The 24,597-nt window shown below is 42.3% G+C and overlaps 1 protein-coding gene across 1 annotated transcript in view; it reads left to right on the top strand.

Moving 5' to 3' along the window:
* Positions 1-24,597, top strand: part of GRHL2 (grainyhead like transcription factor 2) — a gene marked incomplete at both ends in the record, with an annotated part of 116,207 nt that overhangs the window by 47,567 nt on the left and 44,043 nt on the right. Inside the window, one exon of the mRNA XM_079722760.1 lies at positions 9,037-9,131. Within this exon, the coding sequence (XP_079578886.1) occupies positions 9,037-9,131 (95 nt within the window). The remainder of the gene's footprint in view (positions 1-9,036; positions 9,132-24,597) is intronic.

A 24,597-nucleotide genomic window follows, 5' to 3' on the forward strand; every position in this document is an offset into this window, starting at 1 on the left:
GGTTTCCAGAACAGCAGCAATAGCCCTGCCTGGGCGCTGATTAGAAAGGCAGATTCTTTGCACATCCCAGACCTGCTGAATCAAAATCTCTGGGAGTGGGCTCAGACATCTGCATTTTACCAAAGCCCTACAGTGATTCTGATGCACCCCAGCATTTGATTATCACTGTTATAGAACATCCACACAAGCCTATAAACTACGAGAATCCAGAAACTATCAGTTTGCGTCTTTGGAGGTCATCCTAACAGGCCCTAGAGTATCTCTATGGCTGTGCATTCCCATATGCCTCACTCTGACATGCCAAGGACACACCCAGCCTGAGAACAGACCCTGGAAAGTTTGACTCTATCACCAGCAACATGACATTAACGGTGAGATCAACTTCACTCTTATTTCATTAGACGAACTCTCATTTCTTCTTCCCAGGGATTCGTTGTTTTGGATGGTTTGAGCTGGTTGTGTACTTTAGGGTTATTCCTTTGTGTGAATGACTAAGATTAATAAGAACCTTCGTAACTCAGATTCAGTTGACATACATTTTTTTAGAAACTTGTTTTAGCCAATTGTAGTTTTGTTCCATCATGTCACTTTTTGGAAACATCTAAGCCATATTTCTATTTATATCCCCATGCTCACCAAGTAGATGCTAGTATTCTATAGACATTTACAAACCAGTGTACAAAACGTGTAGTTTTTGTGTTGCCTCATCATTTTTTTAAAGAAATAAGAGTCCATTCGAAATGTAATATGAAGCGTTTTATTGGGCTTCACTTTATGGTGCTTAACAGATACTGCTTTTTAAAAAATTGGATGTTTGGGGCAACCCTGCATGGAGCAAGTCTATTGGCACCATTTTCCCAACAGCATTTTCTCACTGCACGTCTCTGTGTCTCATTTTGGTAATTTTCTCAATGTTTCAAACTTTTTTATTATTACTGAATTTGTTATAGTAATCTGTGATTAGTGATCTTTGATGTTATTATTGTAATTGTTTTGGGACACCACAAACCACACCTATACAAGACAACAAACTTAATTGATAAATGTATGTGTTCTGACTGCTCCACCGACAGGCCATTCCCCCATCTCTCTCCGTCTCCTCAGACCTCACTGTTCCCTGAGACACAATATTGAAATTAGACCAATTAATAACCCTACAGTGACCTCTAAGTGTTCAAGTGAAAGGACAAGTCTCACATCTCTCACTTTAAATCAAAAGCTAGGCATGATTAAGCTCAGTGAGGAAAGCATATCAAAAGCCAAGACAGGCCAGCAGCTAGACCTCTTGCTCCAAACAGTAAGCCAAGTTGTGACTGCAAAGGAAAAGTTCTTGAAGGAAATTAAAAGTGCTACTCCAGTGAACACACATATGATAAAAAAGCAAAACGGTCTTATTGCTGACATGGAGAAAGTTTTACTGGTCTGGATAGAAGATCAAACCAGCCACAAGATTCCCATAAACCAAAGCCTAATCCAGAGCAAGGTCCTAACTCTCTTGCATTCTGTTAAGGCTGAGAGAGGTGAGAAAGCTAGAGAATAAGAGTTTGAAGCTAACCAAGCTTGGTGTATGAGGTTTAAGGAAAGATGCCGTCTCCGTAACATCAAAGTGCAAGGTGAAGCGGCAAGTGCTGATGTAGAAGCTGCAGCAAGTTACTCAAAAGATCTAGCTGAGATAATTAATAAAGGTGACTACACTTAACAACAGATGTTCAGTGTAGACGAAACAGCCTTATACTGGAAGAAGATGCCATCTAGGACTTGCATAGCTAGAGAGGAGAAGTCAATGCTTGGCTTCAAAGCTTCAAAGGACAGGTTGACTCTCTTGTTAGGGGCTAATACAGCTGGTGACTTGAAGTTGAAGCCAATGCTCATCTACCATTCTGAAAATCCTAGGTTTCTTAAGAAATATGCTAAATCTACTCTGACTGTGCTCTATAAGTGGAACAACAGAGCCTGGATGACTGCACATGTGTTTACTGAATATTTTAAGCCCACTGTTGAGACCTACTGCTCAGAAAAAAAGATTCCTTTCAAAATATTACTATTGCCCATTGACAATGCACCTGGTCACCCAAGAGCTCTGATGGAGAGGTACTATGACATTACTGTTGTTTTCATGCCTGCTAACACACATCCATTCTGCAGCCCATGGACCAAAGAGTAATTTCAACTTTCAAGTTTTATTATTTAAGAAATACATTTTGTAAGGCTATAGTTGCCATAGATGGTGATCTTTTGATGGATCTGGGCAAGGTAAATTGAAAACCTTCTGGAAAGGATTCACCATTCTAGATACCATTAAGAACGTTTGTGGTTCATGGAAAGATGTCAAAATATCAACATTAACAGGAGTTTGAAAGAAGTTGATTCCAACCTTCACAGATGACTTCGAGGGGTTCAAGATTCAGTGGAGGAAGTAACTGCAGATGTGGTGGAAATAACAACAGAACTAGAGTTAGCAACTCAGTCTGAAGATGTGACTGAATTGCTGCAATCTGATGATAAAACTTTCATGTATGCGGAGTTGCTTCTTATGGTTGAGCAAAGAAAAAAACTTAGTTGATAAAGCAGCGGCAGCATTTGAGAGGTTTGACTCCAGTTTTGGAAGAAGTTCTGTTGTGGGTAAAATGCTATCAAACAGCATTGCATGCTACAGAGAAATCATTCTTGAAAAGAAGAGTCAATCAATTCGGCAAAATTCATTGTTGTCGTATTTTAAGAAATTCCCACAGCCACCCCAGCCTTCAGTAACCACCACCCTGATCAGCCAGCAGCCGCCAACATCCAGGCAAGACCCTCCACCTGCAAAAAGATTATGACTCACTGAAGGCCAAGATGATGGTTAGCATTTTTAGCAGTAATGTATTTTTAAATTAAGGTTTTTACATTGTTTTTTTAGACATAATGCTATTGCATACTTAATAGCCTACAATACAGACTAAACATAACTCTTATATGCACTAGGAAACCAAAAAAATTGTGTGACTCACTTTATTTCAATATTGGCATTATTGGGGTGGTCTGGAATGAAACCCACAATATATCGGAGGCATGCCTGTATGTTCACAATTAAATGCTTTAAAATTCTTTTAAAGTAGGGTGATTACTTTTTAGCTAAGCCATATACTCAAATCACATGACTTCCAATCATAGGAGGGAATCTCAGATGCGGGGGTTGGTGGTAACTCTCAAAAATTGTATGTTCATATTCTAAGTCGCAGAACCTGTAAATATGACCTTATTTGGGAGAAAGGTCTTTGCAGATGTAATAAGTTAAGCGTCTCAAGATGAGATCATCCTGGTTTAGGGTGGGCCCTGAATCCAATGACAAGTCCTTAGAAGAGAAGAAAAAGGGGGAAGAGACACACAAGAGTACATCATGTGCAGGCAGAGGCAGAGATTAGAGTGATATGTCTGCAAGTCCAGGGGTGTCAAGCATTGCCAGCCACCAGCAGAAGCTAGGAGAGGCATGGAACCTCCAAAAGGAACCAATACTGCCAACGCCTTGATTTGGAACATCTGGCTCCAGAACAATGAGAAAATAAATTTCTGTGGTTTTAAACTTCCAAGTTTGTGGTATTTGTTATGGCAGCTCTAGGAAACTAAGCTCATTACACCAGCTCATTACAATACCTTTTTTCTTCTTTTGGCTGCGTTGGGTCTTCGTTGCTGCGCACAGGCTTTCTTTAGTTGTGGTGAGCGGGGGCTACTCTTCGTTGAAGTGCATAGGCTTCTCATTGTGGTGGCTTCTCGTTGCGGAGCACTGGCTCTAGGCACGTGGGCTTCAGTAGTTGCAGCATGCGAGCTCAGTAGTTGCGGCACGCAGACCCTAAAGCATGCGGGCTTCAGTAGTTGCGGTGTGTGGGCTCAGTAGTTGCAGCGCACGGGCTCTAGGGTGCGTGGGCTTCAGTAGTTGTTGTGCTCGAGCTCAGTAGTTGTGGCTCTTGGGCTCTAGAGCGCAGGCTTGGTAGTTGTGGCGCACGGGCTTAGTTGCTGTGCAGCATGTGGAATCTTCCTGGACCAGGGCTCAAACCCGTGTCCCCTGCATTGGCAGGTGGATTCTTACCACTGCACCACTGGGGAAGTCCTACAATACTTTTACTGGTTGCAGCTATCAACATTTACAAAATTTGGGTTTGAGAAGCTTTCTTGAGGAAATAAATTCAGGAAGAATTAACAACAGGCTGTGGAGGTTTTATTCCTATACCAAGGGTCATGAACCCTTAAGCAAACAACAATTATCAAAGGACATTAAGACAGTTTTCAGAAACAGGAGACACATCTATTAGCATTTTGTTTATTAGACTAAAATGCATGTGGACAAAGCAATATCAATGTGTGTAAGTCGTGTACAAAACTTTGACAGTCACCACATGATAGCAGAGCTGTTTTACCATCTATAGGTGAGTGACTTAGAGACTAAAAACAAAGGGGTAGAGAAGAACAGATAATGTCTTTTATAAGGTTAAAGAGGAATGTGTGACGTTAGTCTCTTAGTTATATTTTTGTTTAGACTGCTCATGGATCCATTATTCATTCATTTACTCAACAAATTTATGGAATGCATCTTATCTGGATAATGTTAAACACTGAGAAAGTAGCAGTATTTAAGTTAAGTTCCTTGCCTTTACATAGCATGTATAGCTAATGGGAAATGGCAGTGTTAAATAAATAAACAAATAAATAAAACATTGATATGTGGTATGAAGGAAATAAGCAAGGTAATATAGCCACCCAATAAAAAGTAGCCTTGCCAGTCTTGTTTTTGGCATAAAAAGCGTATTAAACATAATATGTTTTTCATTTATTTATTTGTCTACTTATTTGTATTCTGTCTCCTTCTAAACTGTAAGCGCCGTTAGACCAGGGACCTAGTTTTATTTTCTGCTGTTTCTTAAGTGTGAGCATGCTACCCGGTATATAGGGAACACACAGTAAATATTTGTTCAATACCTTTGTTGACTGAGTAAGTGAACATGATAGAGAGAAACTGACAGAGACCCTGTGCAAGACCCAGAAAGCACTTATTTGTGTTTATATTGCATTTGTTTTTAAAATTCTTTACTTTTCTAAGCTAACACATTTATTTTTTTTGCGGTACGCGGGCCTCTCACTGTTGTGGCCTCTCCCGTTGCGGAGCACAGGCTCCGGACGCGCAGGCCCAGCGGCCATGGCCCACGGGCCCAGCCGCTCCGCGGCACACGGGATCCTCCCGGACCGGGGCACGAACCCGTGTCCCCTGCATCGGCAGGCGGACTCCCAACCACTGCGCCACCAGGGAAGCCCCCAAAGCTAGCACATTTTTTTAGGGGAGGAATTTTTCAGGTAGAGAAGGTGTGGAAAAATAAAAACTTTAAAAGATCTAGGTTAAGTGTTGGACTAAACCATTTTGATTTCTCTTTATTGCTAGATATGGCATTTGCTTTTTAAATTTATGATTGATTTATGATTTTTAAAATGCTTATTAAAAATTGCAAAACAAAATTGTAAGACTATCTTTTAAAACAAATAGCTATGAAGAATCAGGGAACTCAGTTCCTTTAAGTTCAGTGATCTATTTTCTTTTCAAAATTTTAAGAAACTGGCTGGCCTGCTGAAAGCACAGGCTTGCATTTAAAATCATCTGAAATATAGTCATAAAGCCTTTTTTTAAACTTGTAGGATATAAAATCATTTTCCTTTGCTTTCTGTTTTATCTCTTAGCTTTAAATATTTACTTTAAATCGATAAGAAAACTTGAATTCCCTAAGAGAAAAATGAGCAAAAGACAGAACAATAAACTGTTACAATAAATGAATAAATTTTAAAAACAAAGAGAAAGAATATAAAGAAACACAAAGAACCAGAAAGCAAATAGAAGACTGTTCTATTCTTTAGCAATCAAGGAATTGCAAATAAAATAATGTTAGCATGCTTTGCATACCAACTTGGAAAGAGAAAGTTTGAGGAAACAGGAAGTCACACACTGTTATTGTGAATATAAACTATTTTAACCTTTCTAGGATCAATCTGACAAAGTGAATTAGAAGCCTCAAAAATATATTTGCCTTTGACCTATTAATTTCACTTCTGAGAATATATGTTAATGAAATAATGAAGTATATATGACTATTTTGCCATAAGATAATTAGATGAAGCGCTATTTAAGGTAGCAAAGTATTATACATCATTTAAGGGTCCAATAGGAGCAAAATAAGGTTATAGCATTTTATTTTAATCCAATATAATAGTATTTGGACATTAAAACTATTTTCCACAATTTTATTTAGTGACATGGAAAGATGCTGAAGATGTATTAAAGGGAAAAGAAGCAAATTAAAAAATAATTGTTACAATATTGTGTAAAAATATTTACATATTTTGGAGAAAGGGAGACAGAGACTGAGATAGGAAAAATGAAGTCTACACAGATGTGTTTGTAGTGGGTGAGTAGATTGTGCCTGCTTTTAAATATTTTTCTTATTTGTTCATGGTATACGACTTTCCTATGGTGAACACACAAGCTTCTATGTTAAAGTGTGTGTGCTTTATTTAAAATGTAAAGATCTATAGTTTTGCTTTAAAGTTTCCCTGAGGAAACCAATAAAACTATAGACAAAGGGCATGAATAGGCAGTTTGTATAAGGAGACACCTCGTTGGCTATCCTGGATGTGAAGAGATGCTTGAACTCATAGGTGACAGAAGAAATTCAACTATAATATCATTAACATACCACTTTGTACCCACTGGATTGGCCACAAAAGTAGAAATTTGGTGGGAAAGAGGGGAAATAGAATTCTGGTCATAGTATAGATTGACATGACTCATTATAGGAAGTGAGTCTGAGGGCCATTCTGGAGAGTACATCCCAGTAGGTTTTTCTGAAGTTAACCAGCAATCCAGGTCCCAGTAATAAGGAGTTATTTTAAAAAACACAAAATCAAACTGACTTTGTTTTATTATGGATTATTATGAACTTATTATTATTATTATTTTATTATTATTATTGGCCATGCCACGTGGCTTACAGGATATTGGTTCCTCAACCAGGGATCCACCAGGGCCCCAGCAGTGAAAGTGCTGAGTCCTAACCACTGGACCGCCAGGGAATTCCCCTAAACTTATTGATATTATTATTATGGACTTTGTTTTATTATTATTTGTGTTATGGATAGAAAAATCAAATAGGAGTCCTGCTTCTCCCAACCTAATTCACACGAACAAAATGAGTTGTATTAGTAAGAGAGGGTAATTAAAATCTTGGTAAAGGATCACATGAATTTAGATTTTGTGATAAATGAGGAGGAAATGATCTAAAAACGAACAGATATGTGAATTTTAGGAAAGCAGACTTCAAAATTTTACAGCATTAATATAGAGAACTTGCTGAAGCCTCAAGAAGCCACCAGCCGTGGAGTGATAGGGCCACTTAGAACACAGGATGAGGAAATGACCATTTGGCCAGAAACATGTCAAATTTTGTAGACAATGAACACTTTATACTTTATACTGGAAGTCAATCATAATAACTCATCCTAACTCAGAGAGAAACATATTCAAAAAGATTTTATAAACAAAAAGACCTCCAATATCATTAGTATTGAACCTTCCTCTGGCCCCCATTGTGGGGCTGGAGTGTGATGACACAGAGAAGTGTGCAGGGTCTAATTGTAAAGCATATGATAGGTCATGGTGTAAGTTTTAGCCTTAAAAAAATTATTAAAAGCACATGATTAGAGTTTTCATTTTAGAAAAATAACTATGGAAGTTTAGAAAGGAAGGACATATGTGATTAGGTGATCAAGTTGTGAGTGAACCAGACCTCAAAGAAAAGCAGATGGGCCTTACCGTCATGCCAGCCAAGCAGCACATGGCCAATGTTTACTTAGTACACAAGGGATGGAGTGAAGGTAGGATGTCATATCCAAGGAGGCCAAGAGTAGGGGGGAAATCTAGATGGTAAGCATAAGCTAAAAACCTTAGGAAGTAGGAATAAGACTAGGAATGTCGTGTCTAGACCTGAAGACCAACTAAGGCAATGACAGTGGAGACAGAGGAATATCACAGTGTTGTCTGTGGTACCAGAGAGCTGGAGACCACTGAAGGGTCCATCTCTGGGGAGAGGGGATAAGTCATTTGTAGTTGGTGGTCACCACTGAATTCTATGCAGCCACGGCTAGGATTCGGCGTACAACCAGCAATGTGGATACGTCTGAAAAGGTCCATAGCGAGGGTTGCCAGATAAAATACAGGGTGCCCAGTTAAATTTGAATATCTGTTAAACAACAAATACTTTTTTAGAGTATGATCCAAATATTTGCTAAATCTGGCAACCCTAGTCACAGTACGGCACAATTTGTGAAAATGAAAACTGTGTACACAGGCAAATCAACCCAACTTATTTCATAAGGATACAGAGCAAACATGTTGATAGCTATTGTGTTTGGGGGTGGGGGATAGAGAGAATAAAAAGGAATAAATAAATATTACATAAATAAAGAAATAAGAGAGGGCCTTGAGGGGACAGGTGGTGGTAATGAGCTGAGTACGATTGACTCACTTCTCTGTACCTAAATCCAAAAAGAAGTAAAAAATAAGTTTTTCTGCACTCTTGGATTTCTTCACTGAAGCCCCAGAGACCCTGCCCAGCTGATAAAGAGAATATTCTGTCCTATGAAATGATCCCTATGGAATACTCTGGCACTGCTGGCAAAATTAAGTGGCAGAAAAGTGAATAGGAGAGGGACTAGGTAGGTGACAGGGCGCTCAGGAGGAAGAAATTTATAAACCGAGTTAAAAATGAAACTAATGAACAAATCAGTTAGGAACATTGCTTCACCTAGGTTTACCCTTTTAATAGAGGAACATGCTTACATTCTGATAGAGTAAATATTAGTAAAAGATTATCAGCAAGCACAAATCCTTAACTGTTGCCATGGAGACAGACAGAAGAATAGGCAAAGTTGCAATTTCCCCACTGGAAAAATGATCATTCAATACATGTCGCCCAGTAATGCTGATTCTCTTAATACCCTTTTCTTTTTTTCATGTCACAGCTGATTACAAGGAGAGCTTTAATACGATTGGCAACATTGAAGAGATTGCATATAATGCTGTTTCCTTCACCTGGGACGTGAATGAAGAAGCTAAGGTGAGTGAAAAAGTAGCACTGATTCATTGGTCGTACCTTTTAAATACCGTGTCCTTTCTCTGCAGAGGATTCTTTTACAAAAGCCTCTGAGTAGGGAAAGATCTGTTAACTTGAGCCAGAAAAAAAGGGAAATGAACCTATGATCTTTCTCTTGAAGTCACACACATTCAATTATGCGCAGCTAAATTGCCTTTTGTGGAGCAAGGAGAACGGGGGTGTACCTATTCCCCTGTGGCCCCCCGCTGAACGGGCCAGGCCCCTTGTCCCTCCCAAATCCTCCAGGCCCCCAAGCTCCACTTGGGGCTGACAGGACTGGGCCAGAAAAATCTTTTCTACCTGCACTGCAGTTTCCCTAAACACCTCTCCAACCGCTGCCTTCTTCAGAGGCAGGAAGGTGCTCAGAGCTACTGTCTGCAGAGGTAAGCAGCTGGGCAAGCCTCCCGACCCCCGGCCCCTTTGAGGCTTAATCTGGTCGAGGGAGGGTGCAAGAAGCAGGGCTGCAGGTCTCTGAACTTGACTCCCTGCGGAAGAGCCACCACCGTGACCTTGAGCCATTTCTTTCCTGTTAACCTCAAGCTTAAGCTTTTCTTATTTCTGTCTGGTGCCAGCATGGTTAAGAAGAACAACAGTAAAATCTCTGGCCAGGTGCATCCTGAGGATAGGTGTCCACCGTTGCATGGATTCGGGTAAAAAAGTAAGACTTGATGATACTCAGATTTGCTTTCCAGCCATGAGTCTCTGAGTTTCTGAAAACTGAACTTTGCTGCGATGCCCACTCTTCTTCCTGTGTTCTGTACCTTCTGATTCTCGATCCTTATTTTGCACCAAAGGGAAGGTTCCAGATGAACCCTAAGCTTGTTTTCTGCTTCAGTTATGTACCATCTAGGAGGGCGTTAGAAGACTTTGTCTTCGAATTAATGAAAAGGTCAATGCAAACAACTACTTTCAATGCTTCATTGTCTGCAAGCAGGGGAAGGCCAGGTGAGAAAGGAAACTGGATGGGAGTTTGTGGGCATGACTTAGAGAAGAAGATGAATTGCTCAGTGTCTCATTTCACTCAGGTATAAAACAAAGTAAATGAAATTGGCTTTAGGCCCAAGAAAGGTGACCTAAATGGGCAAGCAGAAACAGAGCTCCATAGTAGCTGGGAGAATGTTCCAGTGGGTCAGTGCATCTGAGGGAAGGCAGGAGGCCTTGTGATGTGATGGGCACAGATGTGCAGGAAAAGCTTCTCCTCGAGGCCCCACTCCAGCTCCGTTTAAAGTTCCTCACCCAAGCCCCAGGCTTTCTCCTCGTGCCCAAGCCCCAGCCTTTCTCCTCATGCCCCCTTCTCTTCTCCCAGAGGCTAGATTACTGGGCTGGGTAAGGAAAAGGCAGTGTGTGCAATGGTATCAGGGCCCAGGGTTGGAATCCTGGCAAGTCAGCTGACCCCTCTGGGCCTCAGTTCGCTCATGTAAAGCAAAACAAAACAAAACAAACTTTTCCGATTGTCCCTGCTGTACCAAGCATGTGCTGGGAGTACGATGTGTGAAAATCCAGTCTCTGAGGGAGGTAAGGGAATCATTAGCTGGACAGCAGTGTGTGTGAGGAGTGAGAGGCAGGCCCAAGCAGAGCCATCCATTGGGAAGACAATGGGATCCTATACTTGGAAGTGCCTTGTCAAGGTAAAGCAAGCTGTAAACGTGAGCTGTAACTGCAGCCCTAAATCTCCTTATCATGCAATCTGATAACACGTGCTAGAAGGTGAATGTGTTAACTGTTACCAGTCAATAAGGACCTTTTAAAGAAAATGCCTAAACCTGAAGGGACATCTTGAATGATGGCGGCTCTATGGTCAACCAGTGAGGTAGTTCATTTGGGGTTGAGCTGACTTTTCTTTCATTTCCCATAGGTAAGGCTCACTTTTCTTGTTGAAATATGTATGTTTGTGCATGTGTATTGTTCCAGGCTGACACATTTAAGGTCACATATGCTTTGACAAATGGCAGTGCTTGCTGGTTGTAGCAAAACTTGTTTCTTTAATACATATTTTCAGTAACTATTATTTGGTAGTTGTAATTGTGTGCAGTTTGGGTTAATCGATGAATAATAAAAATAGCTCCAAATACTTCTGCCAAACTACTGGAAGAGCTTTTAAAGAAAAACCAAAGAAGTTAAATCCATTTCATTAGGTAGGCTGAGAAGATTTTTTTTTTCAACCCGCAGGATGTAAGGTTTTTCTTTAAAATATTGATTTTATAATAAGCAGGCTGCAAAAAACCCCAAAATTACATGATTGGGAAAAAGGTTTTCAACAAAGCAAGGCATAAAATCCTCTCACAGTGGAATTGTTTGTAATTTTCATACTGTGAACTTATTCTCGGGAGCAGTTGCATTTGACTTCAAGTTCCTCTTGGTAACATCCACACAGAAATCTGTTGTAGGCTTTAGGATTGTGACATTCATTCAGTGTCACATGTTGTTTTAGTTCTTGTGGCCAGAGGACACAAATTTGTGACCCGCAGCCTTCATATATTCCACAGAACGTATATGGACGTGCGTATCATGCATTTATGTACTTATATTCCAAGTTTTAAAATATTTTGCCCACATTTAATAATCAGGAGATTCAAGAAACAAACTAACAAAACAAAAACCTAAGTTTCCAGATTCTTTTGGATAATTCGAGATTCTGGCAACAATGAGCCCGAGTGTTTGCAAGGCCACGAGTAGCTCTTGTGAGGTACCAGCTGTTCTCTTTAATGCTTTCCCTAGCCTTCTCCATCGTGGAACTTTCCTTGCCTGGTCCTCATGGCCATTTGAAGTTTCACGCCCCAATCACACCCTCTCAGACAACTGAATATGCCGTTTACATCTTTACTGGTTCTCAGTGTTGGGGAAAGTAGTGACACAAGGGAGTTGACGCCGTGTGGCTGAGAGGAATGGGCCAGTCAGGAACCCCACCAACCTCCCCGGGTTCCTTTGGCAACGGGCCACACAGAGTCTGACTTGTGTTGGTGCCGTTACAGAGAGCTGCTGCGCCTTTCTTTGTTTGAAAGACGGGTAGTAAATCTTGATCTTTGAGGATATTTTCTAAAAAATCAGAAACCACTTGGGTCCAAATGTGAGTGTGTACCAACAAGTTGGATAATATCACTTCAGGGGTAAAGATAATGTATCGTTTTTGGCACAAGACCAGCTTTGAAGTGGGATATATCCCGAGAGACACTATGAATATACTTTGAGCCATGGCAGTATCATTTGAGAGATCTGTGTGTCTTCCCAAGATAGCTTCTATTTGGATATTTGGTTTTGGTGCATTTATTAAAAAAATAAAACAGTCCCGTATTTGTTAGTCTTCCCACATATGCATCATCAAGGCCTGATGACAAAAGTTATGGATTTTCCAGAACACTACTCTTTTCTTTTGCTGCTGACCTATATTCTATTCTTACCTCTCGTTTAGCAGGAACAGAAGAAAGGAAAGAACGTGAAACTCTAATCATTTACTTTAATTTAATTACAGGAAAAGTTTGGCCAGGGAAGGTGTTCATAGAACCTAGGGGCAGGACAGGAATAAAGACGCAGACGTAGAGAATGGACTTGAGGACACAGGGAGGGGGAAGGGCAAGCTGGGACAAAGTGAGAGAGTGGCATGGACATATATACACTACCAAATGTAAAATAGATAGCTAGTGGGAAGCAGCCGCATAGCACAGGGAGATCAGCTCAGTGATTTGTGATCACCTAGAGGGGTGGGATAGGGAGGGTGGGAGGGAGACGCAAGAGGGAAGAGGTATGGGAACATATGTATATGTATAACTGATTCACTTTGTTAGAAAACAGAAACTAACCCACCACTGTAAAGCAATTATATTCCAATAAAGGTGTTAAAAAAGAAAATGAGGTTGCGGGATTAACTGCAGATTGCCAGTCTCAAGGGCAGCACGGTTCTGGCAAAACTACTGCAGACTTCTTCCTCCCAGAACCGGTTTTGCTGGTTGTGCTACTGCGTCTCTGCACAATGACGCCCCGCAGCAGAAAGCGTCTCAGGCAAGACATTCGTTTCCCCTCAGGGTCTGTGCAGTCTGGAAGCTCCTGTAACGTGAACCGGGGTCCCTGGGCCCCTGGGAATGACTCAGGTGGCATCCAGGTGGGTGAGGTTCTGAGCATCCATGCTGGTGGAAGCTTGGAAGTTGATGAGGTTGGGGCACAGGGTGATAGAGAAAACAAAGCGCTGAAATGGGGCTCAGGCAACCAGGTATCCTCCCGGCGCGGGAGTAGCCAGCTTTGTGTCTTCCCCCTTCTGAGCTTCAGTTTCTCAGCTGGAAAATGGCGGGAAGCGGAACAGGAAGGGGCTGACAAAGCATTAAGGTCCCATCCGTATGATTCTAGTGCGAGCACCACAGGGCTGCATTCTTTCACATGACTCCCACTTACAAGGTCATTTCGATCTCTCTTTCTCCCTTCGGCCAAACGCAGGTACCCACAAAGTAGATCTATTGGTCACTAATCCCCGAGATGAGAAGTTCCCAGGCAAGCCCCTATTGAATTATTGAAGGGTGGCGAGCTCAGATTCCTGGCACCGAGCGCCGGTGATGACGTCACCCCCAGGGCGGGAGCGCACAAACCCTAATTATAGGCTCCCCTTTCTCCCCGATTTCTAAGCAGATTCTTGAAACCAGGCCCCTTATTTGTGTCCAGAGCTTTTTTCTCTGTTCACAGTGATTTCAAGATTAAACCAACCTTGACGTGCTACAAAGGCCGCTCTCATGTGACCACAGAGAATTACTTGAGCGTTAAGACACCACTTAGTGCTCTAAGGAATGGGTTTCTTTTTTGTGTCTTTTCACTGGAACACCATACCAATTTCCCCCTATTTCTATGCCTCATCCTTCTCGCGATTTATAAACTACCTGAGATGAAGGAGGCCTATTTCCATGAACTCTCTGCTGCTATGCCTTCCGGAATGATCTTGAGTCAGTGAAATGTTCCTTTTCCCTCACTACCAGCACTGCTAAATCATCAAGCAAACAAGTAGATCCACTCCTAGCCCATTCCCCTGTCTCTATGATTTAAAAAGAAAATGTATTATAATTCAGTAATATGGAGCTCTGTCTGCCCTGTGTTACTCTTTGCTGCGGTCTAGCCCAGCACCTCTGCTTGCGGAAGCGCAGTGACTGCGCTCTGGAGGGATGCCTACCCCGCCCCGCCCCGCCCCGCCCCCCACCTTGAGTTGCAGGAGGGGCTTCCAGAGAGGAGCTGTCAGGCCCTCTGCTTTGCAAGATCAGGTGGGAAACGTTCTTCCTGCGTCTTGGTATTTGGGAGGAACTTTCAGACCAGAAGATGCTGCAGTTTTAGAGAGAGTCAAGGATACAGATAAGGCATATTTTCATCCCTGTTAACAGATTTTTGTGGTGAAACTGAGGGTGGGCAGGGCTGAAAACTGGTTAGGGTGAGGTGGGAAGTAGAGAGGCTGAGAGACACCATGGATCATTTATCTGTGCATCTCAGATTCTGGTTCCACTAAATATCAACTTTCTTCATAACAGGCTCTGCAAGATTGGGCAAGTGGAAAAGGTGGACTTTGAACCATGTTCCTCTGAGTCCAGAGTCCATGTTCTTAAACCATCCCAACAGAGGGATATCTGTAATTTGTTTTAGACCAAAGAATGCTATGACTTTCCTTCTCAAAGAAATGTATAGGGTACAACCTAGAAAGAAAGAAGTCAAATGAATCTCATTTCCTTGAGCAAAGCAATTCTATCAAGTCACCCTGCTTTTGCCACCCATCTCCCCCACTCCCACCAACAAAGATGGGCTCACTGACCCAACACTTCCAGCACAAAGGTCTCTTCCTATCCGTGTCTTTGGTTGCCCTGGTACATTACCGGTTGATGTCATACATATTATTGACCAGAATGCATATGAGAGTGAGGACTGTTTGGATTCCTTGCCCTCTTCAACTGAGTGTGTGTGTATGTGTGTGTATTAGCCTAACATTAGTGATCTCATTTGCCTAATTATGACCTCGCTCTGTGTTAATTGAAGATCAGTGCATGCTTTCTAATAGTGCAGCTCTGAGGCATAGCAAGGTTTTCTTCTCCATACCTTACACATTTATTCTCCATTTCCCCCACTTCTCTCTAGCTCCTTTCCCTGGTATCCTGAATTTCATTTTCACACTCATTTACATTATTTCTGTACACTTTTCTTTTATGTTTTGGTTTTTTCCTGTTATGAACAATGAAGACTGTTCCTTACTCTTTTTTGCAATACCATGTAGGAAGCACAGCATGAAAAAATTTGAAGCAAGGATGACGATTATTATTCGAGAAAATGAAGGTTGCAGAAGGCACACAATGGCTCCCTGCTTTATGTTTGCAACTTAAGAAATACAGTAAATGAAAACCCATATTTACCAAGCTGGTAAATTGGAAGTAAATATTTACACATAAACAATATTTATTTTATATTTAGATTCCTCTCACTTTGGGTCCCTTTGGATGCTATAAATGAATTGCACTTGCAAAAGAGATTTTCATGTAATTTTTTTTTATTGAAATATAGTTGATTTACAGTGTTTTGTTCGTTTCTGGTGTACAGCGCAGTGATTCAGTTTCCATGTAATTTTTTAAATTGAGAGAAAATGCCAGATGAGAGGATGCATGTTGATATTCCCTCTAGGCCCTATTTCCCTTAATATTTTTGCCTTATTTCTTGCCTTTGTGTCTGATTTTGCACTAATACCAAGGAGATGTCATTTGAGAACTGAGACCCAGTCTGAGGAGTGTAAACATGGATGTGCTAAGAGGAATCAGCTGGCTGAGCAGGAAAACAAAAGTGAAAGTTGGGGGCTTCCCTGGTGGCGCAGTGGTTGGGAGTCCGCCTGCCGATGCAGGGGATGCAGGTTCGTGCCCCGGTCCGGGGGGATCCCACATGCCGCGGAGCGGCTGGGCCCGTGAGCCATGGCCGCTGGGCCTGTGCGTCCGGAGCCTGTGCTCCACAACGGGAGAGGCCACAACAGTGAGAGGCCCACGTACTGCAAAAAGGAAAAAAAAAAAAAAGTGAAAGTTGGGAGTAAAAAGTTCTCTTCCAGATTTGCAATTCTATCCTTAAGGAAGAAAATGAAGTTGATTGAATGCCCCAGCACTGCCCTGCAGCTGCCCTGGACATTTTGATGGGGCCCGTGTCATGAATTGCTTCATATTGTGAGACATAAATAAAGCTCTCATATCAGGTGACTTACTTCTGTCATGTTAAGTCCAGGTTTCTTCCTTTTCTTCCTGTGTGGTTCAGCCCATTCTCTTCCCAGTGCTGTCTTTTCAAGGTACAACAAGTGGTCAGGAAGCCAAACCTAGCTCTTTACTCTATCAGCTGCTAAGGGGTAGGAAACAGCCCCTCAGTCCTCAGATCTCAATGTTAGTAGCTTCAAAGACAGGATGGTGCAAATGGCAGTGCTTTGATCACAGCCTATGTAAAGGCAGTAAACTAGAGAAAATGTAAGTGTTCTAACCTTCTTGTACCCTGTAAATTATTCAGTCTCTCTTTGTGGAAAATGTGGTAATGCTCATTCAAAGACTGTTTTGACATTTAGTACCAAATCACAGCAGAACCATTAAAATTGTCCCAAATTTATCTCACCCACCTTCCTTTTCTCTCTCTCTCAACATTTCTTTTTGGTCTAAAAGATTTAATCAGTTTTTATGGGGCTCCACTGTGTGTCAAGCAAAGTGCTTTAGAAAGTTACAGTTTCGATAGTCTTGATGAATCACGCCTTCCAAGGGGATGCTTCTAAATGGACTGTATTCTCTTTCTGCCAAACTCCAGTGCTGGACACCAGGGAGAAGGGGAGATGTGTAAATATTGATTTTCAAGATGAAAAGAGAACCCAAAGGACTGGCCAAAGGAAGCCATACTCCTGAGTGCCCTGTGGGTTCATGACCTAGTTTGTTTCCCTGACCTCCACCTCCCATCAGCAGTCCAGGGGGTCCTCTTTCTGCTTACAAGACAGTCCAGGATGCAGTGGAGCTGATGGATATTACTGATAAAGACAAAGTTATATCCTAATGTTTTGACTAAATAGAGCCCAGGTTTCGGCAGGTCATCATATGGCAGAATAGAGAATATTATAGGGCATCTTCCATGCTCTCCAGAGTAAAGAAGGGGTGGGGAAGGCTCCTGGGAGGGGTCTTGAAAGGTTGAGATACACACTGCAAAGCAGGGCAAATGGCATTTTTATGCGTTTGCTGGGGCGTGGTGTGGGTGAAGGAAGCTTTAAAAGGGAAAGGTAAACATTTGCTGGAGTCTTTGGTATTGAACTTAAAGCCACGCCTTTGTTCCAGTTTTATAAGGTAATGGATGGGAGAAAAGCTATAAAGCTGGAGTTAATTCATATATAGAAGGAATAATCTTTAGAAACCATCTCATCCAAGTTATCTATGGCTTGATCTTTTGTTAGAATGTGGAGTATCCATGGTTTCTGGCCTGAATTCTGCTGAGGGCTCTGTAACTCACATGTGTCAACTGTTGTGTGTATTCAGAGACTGAGATCGCATACTTGGATTTCATAGACTGACGTGTGTGTGTGTGTGTGTGTGTGTGTGTGTACCATGGTTAGTATTTATTCAGTGATTACCATATACCAGGCACTCTGCCAGGTGCTTTATATACCTTATGCAACATTCATACTTTAACTGGAGGTCATTTTTCATTTAAATAGTGAAGAGGCTGAAGTTCAGAGAGCTTGCACAGCAGAGCTGGGATTCCCACCCTGGGAATGTCTGTCTGAAGCATGTGCTCTTTCCAGAGTGCCTTTTCGTCTTGGGCAGAGGTAGTCATAGTATCTTCTATATTATCTGTGGCAAAGGTGCAGTCATCCCCTCCAAGCAGCTTGCCTGCTGTACATCACGTGCTGGGCCAGGCAGTGGGAATTTACAGACACACCAGCCAAGCAGAGTGTCTGCTGCTCTCAGAGGACATTTTGGCTGGGCCGAGAACTCAGACATATCTGTAAATGACTGTAATATGAGGAAGAAAGTGACAAAGACTATAATGAAAACAGAATTAAAGGGCCAGGAGAGTTCTGAAGAGGGAGATAGCCCTGTTTTTTATTTTATTTATTTTTTTTAATCACAAAATAAAAAGATTTATTTTCTTGAGCACAAATAAGCATCCACCTACTAGATTAGTAGCCCGGAGCTTTTCGGTAACTTTATTTTTTTAAACCATTTTTTAAATTGAAGTATAGTTGATTTATAATGTTGTGTTAGTTTCGGGTGTATAGCAAAGTGATTCAGTTATATATATTTTTTGTTTTTTCAGATTCTTTTCCATTATAGGTTATTAGAAGATATATAACTCCCTGCGTTATACAGTAGGTCCTTGTTGGTTATCTGTTTTATATATAGTAGCGTGTATATGTTAACCCCAAACTCCTAATTCATCCCTCCCCTGCCCCGCACCCCACCCCACCCCCGCTCTGCCATCCCCTTTGGTAACCATAAGTTTGTTTTTCATGTCTGTGAGTCTATTTCGGTTTTGTAAATAAGTTCATTTTTTAATTTGTTTTTATTTTTATAAAACATTTCTATTAAGTTTTCTATTTAAAAAATTTTCCCAATTTCTTATGTAAAAAATTACAAATGAAAAGTTGAAAGAATAATACAGTTCTTACCACATACCCTTCACCTAGATTGACTCGTTGTTAGTCTTTTGCCGATTTGCTTTCTCTTCTCTCTCTCTCTCTTCTCTCTCTCTCTCTCTCTCTCTCTCTCTCTCTCTCTCTCTCTCTCACACACACACACACACACACACACACACACACTTTTCTCTACTAAAGACTTCAGCACGTAGAGAGGGCGCCATTCTGTGGGATCAGGGAACACTCGAGGGAGGGTATGGCACGGGAGTTGTGTCTTAAGGGTCGGGTGGAATTTAGACGAGTGTGGGTTGGAAAGGGGAGCCAGGTGGAAGGACGGGGCACTCAAAGGTGCAGAGACTGGCCATAGAAGAAGAGCCGGGAGCGGTGGAGCTCTGGAGAGAATTTCAAGTGGGCTGTAAGGAGGGGACAAGAGACGCCAGGAGAAGGGGTGAGATGCCGCGGAGAGAATTGGAGGGTTTGCGAAAGAGGGTCAAGGTGGGAACTTTAGACCCACCCATTTAGGGGAGGTGGGGGAAGAGGAACCAAAGAAGGAAGGAGAGGACAGGAGGATGGGGGAGAGGAGGAAGTGGCCAGTGAAGTGGGTGTTGTAGGCAGTGGTTTCTCACAGCCTGAGCCTCCACAAACAGCAGCAGCAGCAACTTGGGAAATTGTTAGAAGGGCAGATGCTAGGACCTCCTACCTCAGACCTACTGAATTGGAAACTCCAAGGGGGCAGAGTCTTAACGTGTTGTAACAGGGCCTCCTGGTGCATACCCCTGCTTATAAGGATGCTACTGAGAAGGCTGACCCGGAAGAAAGCAATCTCGGTAGAATAGTGAAGTCCAAAGTCAGATTCAAAATAGTTGGTGACATGGCCTTTACTTACAGCCAGTAAATTATACGTGCTCATGTTGAAAGCATGCATTGCAGCATTGTTTACAAGATGAAAAGACTGGAAACAGCCTCATGTTAAAGAAATTGTTATTCCATAATCATGGTTCTTTTAAAAAAGAAAAAGAAAGAGCTGTCTTCAAAATATCTTGTCAAATGGAAAAAGCAGGCTGCAGAACTGTGTGTTTACTGTGCTACCATTTGTATAGAAAAGGAAAGGATATGAATTTGCATAGCTTGTTTCTAGAAGGATGCGCAAGAAAGTGTGAAGGATACTCAAGAAGCTGTTGGTTGGGGAACAATGCCGGCGGGGGAGGGGGTGTGGTTTCCACATTTGCCCTTTTGAACTTTGTGCTAGATTCAGATATTACAAACTCAAAACAAGTTTTAAGTATTAAACATGAACAGAAAAGGTTTAAAATAATAACAAATGATCAGAAGTTTGAGTGAGTGTCTCTTTCAGTCTCTGCGTAAATTCTTCCTCCCACTGAGAGCTCATTATTTATGAAACAGGCCAAACCATTGTTACACAATGTCCAAATTTTTCCTTGTCCTGAGGTGCTGTTTCACAAGACCTGTTCAGGTGACAGTGCTGAGTGGCAGAGACTGGCCATTGGCAGAGCAGTGACGGTTCTGCCCGGGAGAGTCCGCCCTTACTCTCTCCCCACCAAAGCCTATGACTCTACCCCTTAAAAGTGTCCCACAGAGATTGATTTTATGTTTTAAAAATCAATTCACCTTCATAAGATATCTCTCTATTTGAGTTCTGTGAATCTAACTAATATACTTTGGAATCATTTGGGAAGAACATCACAAAATGCCTTGACAGTTGGGGAGCTAATATGTATGGGGTTTGTGGACTGTGCCATGGGGCTGAGGAGGAGCTTGGAGTCAGAGAGTAGGGCTGGCTGGGTGACGAGGCATCTGAGAAGATGGAGATCATGGTGGGCACAGGAAGCTGCCGTAGATTTTCGTAGCACTTTACAGTTTAAAAACGTGATCTCAGGGGCTTCCCTGGTGGCGCAGTGGTTGAGAGTCCACCTGCCGATGCAGGGGACACGGGTTCGTGCCCCGGTCCAGAAAGATGCCATGGAGCGGCTGGGCCCGTGAGCCATGGCTGTTGAGCCTGCGTGTCCGGAGCCTGTGCTCCGCAACGGGAGAGGCCACGACAGTGAGAGGCCCGTGTACCGCAAAAAAGAAAAAAAAAAAACGTGATCTCATTTTAAAGTGTCATAGTAGCAAGCTAGGGATTGTTATACCTATTTAAAAGATGAAGCAAATGAGGCCCAGAAAGGTTCAATTAGTCCAAGGCCATAGTGTCAGGATTTGCACCAGGGACGTAATGTTGAGTCTCCTGTACCTTTTTTTTCTTGCTGTGCTTCCCTCTCATTCCGCCCTCCAGCTTCACAGAACGCTCTTTCCTCTTAAAAAACGTCTCCTGTGAGTTGATCCCATTTAATCCCTGCTTCCAGGGCTCTTAGCTCCCACAGAGCCTCCTTCCGTAGCCTCATGTTCATCCTCTCTTGCTGTGTGAACACCTTGTCCATCCTGGAAGAACACCTCTGCTTGGCCCCGCTGCCCGTGTTCCTGCCCAGCCTCCTGCCTCTGCCAGACTCCCCAGCCAAGGTGCTCCCTCTCCACCTTGGTGTCCTGGCTCCCTCGCCCCAGCAATCTAGCTTCCTGTCCTTCCCTCCAGGAGTTGGGCCTCCAGAAGGGGCGCAGACCCTCTACTTCTGATCCCGGTGGTCTTTCCTTAGTCCTCACTCTGTCCTCTTGGTAACTTGGATGTTGGATACTGGGGCCACAGTGCTATCTGCCCTTGGCCTCAGTGATACACCCTTGACCTCATCACGTGTTCCTGACCTGATCACAGTGATGCAAGCATCTTGGTTGGCCTCTTCTCTCCCCAACGGCCTTTTTTCAGGCCCCCTCTGAACCTCCCACTAGGCTGGTCTCTTCCCTCTTTTGAGAGCCAGGATGCACTTTCTTCTCCTCCATCTCTTTTTTCTAGCTCAGGACACCTATAGGAAATCTTCCCTTGTTGAGCTCTCTCCTTTTTTTCAAGTTCTTACAGTATGTACAGCCTGAGATATTCAACTTAGTTCCTACTTCTGTACACTCCAACAGTGTATTGAGAGACGTTATGTCTCCCCTCTTCCTTGAGGGCAGGGCCCTACCATAGATTTCTATATCTCCTGTAGCATCTGTATACAACATCTTCAGTAGCATATATACATGTATCAATACATACATGCATATGTACATACATACATTCATACTGATTATATAATTGGTGCTAGACTTGTGTTTGTTGATATACAGATAGATAACATTTTTTTGAGGATAAATGTGGTCAGAGCAGCTAACTCTGCTGTATTATCTTGACAACTTCAGCTATACAGAGCAATCCTGACCCTTAGGATGTTTTGCTTATGAAAGCGAGAACATGGATAAAGAGGGAAATGTGTATTTAGAAAAGTAATTTTCTCTTAATTCGTTGGACAGATATTTGTTGAGTATCTCCCATGGGCCTGGCACTGGGAGTAGAGTGAGCTTGAGGCAGACAGGGCCCTCCTCTTACGTGTTTAGCGTCGCATGGAGCAGACAGATAATTAAGCACTAAACAGAGAAACAAGATAAATCCAAATAATGTTCAGTCCTATGAAGCAACCAGAAAAGAGCAGCACGGTAGGGCGTGCTACTCGTCATGGGCAGAGGTGGGAGAAGGAGGAGGGAGACAGCTCTAGATGGCCAAGGTGGGGATTGCTGAAGAGTTAACATTGGACTGAAACCTGAACGAGAAGAAGGAGCGGGCAGTGATGATCCTGGGGCCAGCCTTGGAGGTAGAGGGCACAGCACATAGCAAAGACTGGCAACGGGGAACAAGCTGGGCATATTCTGGCAATGGAGAATATTGAGTACTAAAGGAATATGGAAAATGTGGTAGACTATGTGCGTAAGCCAAAAGTGTATCTGTGCACACCCACAGTATCCGTAGGAGAAAATGAAGAAATCTATTCTCAGGTTTTAAATCATTCCCTAAAGGAGCTATATCTATATAATGGAGGTGTCAGGAAATCTAGGAGTTTCTTAGATACTCAACAAAATCGCAAACTCTCTGAGGGCAGAGAATCTCAGCCTTCTTGTGTCCCACCTTGTAGCATGATGCCAGGCACAGAGAGAAGATATTTGATAAATATTTGATGAATTAACGCATGGAGAAAATGAATAATTGCCCAAGACTGAGATTTCGTATGTTAATATTATTTACTTTTAGTTTGTCTTTCTGTCTCAATTTAGCTTTGCATTTGTACCAAATGCAATCATATAAACGGGAAAAAATGCTGAAATGTGAGAAAACCATCTATAAGGTCTTTAATAATTCTAAGAACCAGAAAGAAAATAGAGTATGGAAACTGGCAAGAGCACACTTAACGTATTAATATATTGTTTGCATTTTACAGCGAAAATGCTGATTTCTTGCTATATGCCATGTCTGTAATTTGGAGGCTAATGTGTGTGCAATTTCTTGTAAAAGAGCTCTTAAGAGTCTCAACCTGAGGAAATAAGTAGCTTTCTTAGTCTCTAATCAGAGGATCTTCTTGAAAATACAAATTACAATTGTTTAAAGAGGAAAATAAACAATTTCCATCAAATCATGGACCTTATGATTTTTTTAAATCCCAAATTGCTTTGTAAATCAAGATTGGCCTATTTTTTTTTTTTTTTTTTTTTTTTTTTTTTTTTGCGGTACGCGGTCCTCTCACTGCTGTGGCCTCTCCCATTGCGGAGCACAGGCTCCAGACGTGCAGGCTCAGCGGCCATGGCTCACAGGCCCAGCCACTCCGCAGCATGCGGGCTCCTCCCGGACTGGGGCACGAACCCGGGTCCCCTGCATCAGCAGGCGGACTCCCAATCACTGTGCCACCAGGGAAGCCCTGGCCTATGTATTTTAATGGCAAACTCTCAGAAAAACCTTGGGAGTTAATAATCAAGTTAATGCAGCAATTCTAAAGCCCATTAATCTGTATTTGTTTTAATAAATCTTACTACACACATAATGCACAACTGAGAGGTATTATAACCTGGGTAAAGTCACTTTTCTTGTGTAGGAACTACAAAATGGGAATTGCAATTCATGTGTCAAAAAATGATTTTATTAAAAATGATCAGGGGGGCTTCCCTGGTGGCGCAGTGGTTGAGAGTCCGCCTGCCGATGCAGGGGACGCGGGTTCGTGCCCCGGTCCGGGGAGATCCCACATGCCGCGGAGCGGCTGGGCCCGTGGGCCATGGCCGCTGAGCCTGCGCGTCCGGAGCCTGTGCTCCGCAACGGGAGAGGCCACAGCAGTGAGAGGCCCGCGTACCGCAAAAAAAAAAAAAAAAAAAAAAAAAAGATCAGTTTTCATGAGACTGCCTCTATTTCTGGAAAGGTCTTGGTACCTTTACAAATGCCCTTTCTATCTGAATCAATCTTTGGACCAATGACAGAATTAAAATTGTATCTATTATCTGCCTGGATAGACCTGATTCAATTAAAATTTTTCTAAAAAATAAATTATGTGCTGTAAGAATGATAGGAAAATAACATTCATAACTCTTGGTTGGCAGACCAATTGTTCATGGCATTTCTTTACATAATTAGGGCTTCTACTAAAGTTAAAAAGAACTTTCTGTGCTTGACATTTGGATGAACACTGGTGAGGGAAAGCATACCTTTTCCCTAAGTTTCTGTGATACACATTTACAAACAGTGCTTTGTAGATAAACTTCCAAGAAATTTGTTGTCACATTTGCCTGCTGGGTATAGAGCTCAGACATGGTTGGGTTTGCAAGATGAAACAAATTAATGCTTATCAGTCCCAAGCTGAGGTTTTAGTTAATGTCCTTCCATGCCTTCCCAACCCCCGTAATTGCAGTTAAAGTTCAACCATTCAGGTTTTAAGTGCAGCACAG

This window comes from Hyperoodon ampullatus (assembly GCF_949752795.1).
Source record: "Hyperoodon ampullatus genome assembly, chromosome: 17".
Classification (NCBI taxonomy): Eukaryota; Metazoa; Chordata; class Mammalia; order Artiodactyla; family Ziphiidae; genus Hyperoodon; species Hyperoodon ampullatus.